The sequence below is a fragment of the Micromesistius poutassou genome (assembly GCF_964030765.1).
Source record: "Micromesistius poutassou genome assembly, contig: SCAFFOLD_1168, whole genome shotgun sequence".
Taxonomy (NCBI): domain Eukaryota; kingdom Metazoa; phylum Chordata; class Actinopteri; order Gadiformes; family Gadidae; genus Micromesistius; species Micromesistius poutassou.
The window spans coordinates 6,152-12,429 of record NW_028179081.1 but is presented as its reverse complement, the minus strand read 5'-3'; the positions used below and the strand labels follow the sequence as shown (position 1 = coordinate 12,429).

The 6,278-nt window shown below is 56.5% G+C and overlaps 1 protein-coding gene across 1 annotated transcript; it reads right to left on the bottom strand.

Moving 5' to 3' along the window:
* Positions 1-3,191: 3,191 nt before the first annotated feature.
* On the bottom strand, positions 3,192-4,892 carry kcnj16a (potassium inwardly rectifying channel subfamily J member 16a; the record flags this gene model as incomplete). Its single annotated transcript, XM_084489978.1, has 3 exons — positions 3,192-3,220; positions 3,533-3,900; positions 4,174-4,892. The coding sequence occupies 3 exons, from the start codon at positions 4,890-4,892 to the stop codon at positions 3,192-3,194; spliced, it is 1,116 nt and encodes a 371-aa protein (XP_084346104.1).
* Between the last annotated feature and the right edge of the window lie 1,386 nt (positions 4,893-6,278).

The following is a 6,278-nucleotide window of genomic DNA, read 5'->3' as shown; positions in this document are numbered from 1 at the left end:
GAAGCGTTGGAGAAACAGCTTTGAAACGTTTGGCCGGGACAAAGTCAACCTGGAAACGTGGCGGAAGGGTACCCCCGGGATCCTGACTGTCGGGGACGGGGGACGGGGGACGGGGGACGGGGGGTGGTAGGGGGAGACGGGGGGGGGGGGGAGGTCTAGGGGTTGCTGTGTTCTTGCACTAGTCCAGTAGTGCGCGCTCTTGGCGAGGGCGGCTCAGTCCTTGGTCCTGAGGGCTTTGGGTCTCATCAGTTAAGTGTGCTGTGGAAAATACAGACAGAAGAAAACGGTGTTAGGCTAAGTGGCAGAAACCAGAGCAAAGATCATTGTCTGTGGGTGTGCGGTTACCTGATGTGTGAATAATGCATTTACCACGGCCGGGGACTCTATTGTATGGACGCAATTATGGACAGTATTAAGTGTCTCCTGTGTTTGAATTCAGAAATGAAGCGTCAGCACCTGGGACACGTTCAACCGCGGCATGAAATGCCCAGCGTGTCGTTGGCCCGACAAAGCAGGAAATTGTGCATGTATTATTTAATGTAAGTATGAATTAGTTGGTCGGTCCGCGAGCAGTGAGTCAAATTACAGATCAAGTTCGTGTCAACTCAGTGTGCGCGTACCTCAAGTGCGGGGAAAGAGAGGAAACACATTACAACCCGAGGGCAGCGTCGAGGTAAACAATGAGGTCACTACAGTCCGCTCCCCGGTAAATACTTCATTGCATTGATTATCCTGTTTGATTATCTGACTGCAGCAGAAACACCTGGTACAGTAGACACACATCCTGTAAGCTCCCGGTCTCCTCTGTTACCATTACACAGTCATAACACGCCAGTACAGATGAGATATAGAGGGGGGTTTGAAGTAAAGCACAAGGCCTACACCGGAGGTAAAACGCTGCGTCAAAATGGTTGTCTACTACTGAGCGGTAACACAGGCCGTGTTCTCTTAAGCCTCTCTGACGCGCGCAAAGTCTGATTGTATACACGACGCAGGCCGCTAATGAAGTCAGGGAGGCTAGCCCCATCAAGAGAGGACAGCTCAGTCTCTCCGCAGTCCGCAGGGGGTCCTGTTGTCGTCGTCTGACAGGGGCTAGCGTGGAGGGACGGGGGGGGGGGGGGGGACGGGGGGCTTGCCTCGGTCTGAGAGTGCCCGCACGGTGGGCTCCGTTAAAATGCGACACCGCGGCCTCCGCTGGCGCACACCACGCCGAGGGGGGACGGCAGACATGTTTTATTACCGCCGAAACAACTGCCTGTCACCTGAAACTGCAGTCCATCAGCGCGGGCTCCTCTGTCACAGAGTGAAGGTCAGAACGGCTATTGTGGGTCTCGGCAGCGAGCTCCGAGAATCTGTTTGGCGCTGGGCTTGTTGTTCGGAGAGAGAGAGGAGAGGGGAAGGGAAGGGAAGGGAGGAGGGTCAGGGGGAAGACGTGTTGAAAGAGGTCGAGAGAGAGAGAGAGAGGAGTGCGGGGATCGAGCGTTATTCGACGTTTGACGGGATAACGTCATTTCGTCATGTTCCTGTCCGTCAACTGTCAGGGCTATTTATACCCCCGGGGGGGGGAAAGTGATTACAGGTCATCTGGGACGAGATGCACACCGCCCCGGCTAAATCCCTCGGCATCATCTGTTTTTCCCGACTGGTGATGTCACTGCTAGGTAGCAACTGACATATGGAGGAGCTCCGCACGCGAGAGAGACGCCAGCCGCTACCGGAGTCCCCTGTAGTCTAAAGGCTCGGGGGTCTTGGTACAGATTCAGCTGAAGCACGAGCCTCCAGGCCTACTGAGGGAGAAGTGATAGCCCTCACGATATATATATATATATATATATATATATATATATATATATATATATATACACACCATGGGTTCCCCCCCCCACTGTCCATCATCACAGGGTGACTACAGAAGATGTGGCAGTTGGAGAAAAGTAGGCCGGAAAAGTTCTAAATATGTTCAATGTATGACATGAAGTCAGTCCGTGTCAAGAGCAACTGGACCCGATCCCATCAAAGTATTTAATTAGGGGCGCGCCTCCTCAGTGTGAACGTATCCAGTGACGTAGGGCTGTCGGTCTGTCCGTCCGCAGCAGAAGCAGCAGAAGCTGTCATTGCTCGTTTGCATGTTGTGCTCAATAGCAGAGAGAGAGAGAGATGGAAACTGGTTGCATAACGGTCGGTGCTCTATTTCACATGAGATAAATCGATGGCTCATTGATAATATCTGCTATGACCTAGAGAGCACCCCTCTCGCTTTATTTATATTAAAACAAATACGTGTATTTTAATGACTCCGCATTAAAAAAAAAAGGTCTGTGCGTAACGAAAGCATCGGAAAGGAAAGACTTAATTCACTTTAGAAGTTAAAAGCGAAGTTGGGGCAATGCACTGCGCGACGATAATGAGAAATAGACCTCGCTTATTAACAGGTGAACAAACCAAACAGAATGCGTGTGTCCTGAGAGACGCACAGAGCGACACACGTCCACCTCGCTCCACACACTGCACAACTTTTAAAACAGCCTTTCCCAGAGATGTGTAAAGGCCTATGGCAGTTGACTTCGGTAACAAGTTTAATTAAAACAGCAACAGTATAAATTGCATACGCGCACAAATGTAGACATTGCGGGACAGATCAATTGACGAAGGTATGATTCGCAGGTGGGCCTACCTGTTAATTCCTGTTGCACAAATCTCCCGCTTTTATGCTTAAGCGTCTCATGCAGAATAACATTTCCAAATCTGGTCCTTTTTCTCTTGGCCGTTATTTTAAACGCACTCAAATTAATGTCAGACATTACAAATTGTGCCATAACACGCAACACAGCGGTACTGAAGAAGTTGTTTGGGTTTACATGGACGCACTTTAAAAACACACGTGCCCGTCACCGCCCCCCTCGGAGCCAGCCGGCCAATGGGAAGCTGAAGCGCCTGCGGATCTCAAGTGATGACGGATAGGCCACGCCCCACCCCCCCTGCTCATTGGAGCGGTGGTGCAGAAACTCCATCGCATTCAAATTTAGATTGACTAGATCGACTAATAAATTATAATTAGCTTTATAATAACCCGACTTAAAAGTGACCTAAGACACATTATGAGACTCCCCTTATTGCTAGGGTGTCCCTGCGTTGACTTGTTAGTTAGTTTGTTTTGCCGCTGTTGAGGGTAACGTGTTTTGTATTATGTATTACGCGGGGCTGGGATCATGAATAGATGCTATGAATGGAAGACACGTGACGGTGACATAAGAACTCAGGAGGACACTCACTTTCTTTGCACATTTTATTTTATACACAGAAATATATGAAAGAACATCCCCGATGTGAATGAACCCAAAACCCCGATAGAAAACCATAGAAACATAGAAAAATACATTCCTAACTAGAACAAACCTCACCACTCCACGGCGAGAGACACAACTACAACATAAATAACACTATGAATGTATAACCTTAAACATAACGTATATATTTTCACAAAGTCTTTCTTCACACAGGACCCCCCCCCCCCCGCCCGCTAGAGTCTCACCTCCTGGATCACCCCCCCCTGCCCGGCCGGGTCCGACCTGGGGGTCCGGGGGTCCGGGCGTCGTCGCCGCCGCCTCTCCCCTGACGACCCCCCCCCCCCCGTCGTGGGGGGAGTCGTCTTGGGACTCCGCGGCGGAGGTCCTCTGCTGGGCTGCGCTGCGGCGCGGGACGGGGACCCAGGCGGTCTGGTTGAAGAGGGCGTAGTCCACCCTCAGGCCCTTGGCGCCCGGGCGCAGCATGTCCTGGAAGCGCTGGCCCCAGCGGATGTCCCCCGCCGCGTAGGACGTCCTCGTCTGGTGCAGCGTCCCCGTGGTGTCCCCCGTGTAGGTGAAGGACACCACCAGCTCAAAGTCCCCCTCCTCCACCTCCTCTCCCTTCTCCTCCACCTCCTCCACCTCCTCCTCCACCTCCTGCTCCACCACCTCCTCCCTCACCTCCTCCTTCACCTCCTCCTCCCTCTCCTTCCTCCCCTCCTCCCTTAGCTCCTCCCCGGTCCCGCCGCCGCCGCCGCCGCCGCCGCCGCCGCCGCCGTTGCCGCCGCCGCCGCCGCCGCCGCCGCCGCCGCCGTTGCCGCCGCCGCCGCCGCCGTTGCCGCCGCCGCCGCCGCCGCCGCCGCCGCCGCCGCCGCCGCCCTCCGGGCACCAGCGGTACAGCGGGCTCCCCGGGCCCAGCCGGTGCACCACGGTGGCGGGTGTGGCCAGCACCACGTCGCGCTCCTGCAGCTCCAGGTCGCGGTACGACACGGCCACGGCGCCCGAGGGCGAGGGCCCCGCCACGTAGCGCACCAGCTGGGCGCGGGCCACGCCCTCCACGATGTGGCCCCCCCGGAAGTCGCCGAGGCGCCACGAGAGGCAGAGCGCGCCGTCCCGCAGGTTGACCACGGCGCAGCGGCTGAAGCCCACCGTCAGCGCCCGGCGCCGCGCCGACGCCATCTTGGCCACGGCCACGCCGATGACCACGGTGTCGACGAGGCTGCTCAGCAGCGCCTGCGCCGTCACCGCCGCCACCGCCGCCGGGCAGTTCTCCGTCACGCCGCGGAAGCCGTAGCCGATGGTGGCCTGCGTCTCCATGGAGAAGAGGAAGGCCGCCGTGAAGCTGCGCACGTTGGCCACGCACGGCCGCCCCCCGCCGCCGCCGCCGCCGCCGCCGCCGTCGCCGCCGTCCAGGTCCCCGTTGACGTAGGCCATCAGCCAGTAGAGCAGAGCGAAGAGCAGCCAGGACAGGACGTAGGAGAGGCAGAAGAGCAGCAGCATCACCCTCCAGCGCGTCTCCACCAGGGTGGTGTAGATGTCCAGCAGGAAGGGGCTCCAGCTCTCCCGCCCGTCCCTGAAGACCACCTGGAAGCCTCCGTCGCGCTTCATGAAGCGCAGGCGGCGGGGGGGGGGGGCGGGGGGGGCGGCCGCCCGGCGGGGGGGGGCGGTGGCCGGCCAGCGTGTGCACGGTGGTGGAGGTGGTGGTGGAGGTGGAGGTGGAGGTGGTGGTGGAGGTGTACGTGTCGATGCTGATGCGCTCTTCTCCGGCCGAGCTCATCTTAACGCCGGCTGACCTTCACGCTCCTGGGAGACGGAACACAAGACGGAGGCTACGTGAACGTTGACGTCCATTTTGTGTCTGTTGTGTCCGTCTTATTAGAATGTTAAATGTGGGACTTAGGGGGAGGGGGGGGGGGGGGTGGGGGGGTGGGGGGTGGGGTGGTGAGTAATTACAAGAAGGAGAAATGTAAACGGTTGTGTTAGCGTTCATGGAAGAAGTTCACGTTGGCTGAACTGTCAAGACAAGCCCCAGGGCCTTTGAGGGCTAGGGTTAGGCTAACGGCTTTGAGGGCTAGGGTTAGGCTAACGGCTTTGAGGGCTAGGGTTAGGCTAACGGCTTTGAGGGCTAGGGTTAGGCTAACGGCTTTGAGGGCTAGGGTGAGGCTAACAGCTTTGAGGGCTAGGGTTAGGCTAACGGCTTTGAGGGCTAGGGTTAGGCTAACGGCTTTGAGGGCTAGGGTTAGGCTAACGGCTTTGAGGGCTAGGGTTAGGCTAACGGCTTTGAGGGCTAGGGTTAGGCTAACGGCTTTGAGGGCTAGGGTTAGGCTAACAGCTTTGAGGGCTAGGGTTAGGCTAACGGCTTTGAGGGCTAGGGTTAGGCTAACGGCTTTGAGGGCTAGGGTTAGGCTAACGGCTTTGAGGGCTAGGGTTCGGCTAACGGCTTTGAGGGCTAGGGTTAGGCTAACGGCTTTGAGGGCTAGGGTTAGGCTAACGGCTTTGAGGGCTAGGGTTAGGCTAACAGCTTTGAGGGCTAGGGCTAGGCTAACGGCTTTGAGGGCTAGGGTTAGGCTAACGGCTTTGAGGGCTAGGGTTAGGCTAACGGCTTTCAGGGCTAGGGTTAGGCTAACGGCTTTGAGGGCTAGGGTTCGGCTAACGGCTTTGAGGGCTAGGGTTAGGCTAACGGCTTTGAGGGCTAGGGTTAGGCTAACGGCTTTGAGGGCTAGGGTTAGGCTAACGGCTTTGAGGGCTAGGGCTAGGCTAACGGCTTTGAGGGCTAGGGTTAGGCTAACGGCTTTGAGGGCTAGGGTTAGGCCAACCCTTTAGAACGGTCCCGGGCACGAGGTCCGGGCTGGCAGATTATTGACCAGGTTTGTAGGATAATGTGGACGTAGATCAGTGGTTTCCTAAAGCTTTCCTTGTACTTCATCATTCGATGATAAGGTTTTATGACCCATTCCGGATCAGAATGTTACCGTACAAAGTGTTTCTTAAGCA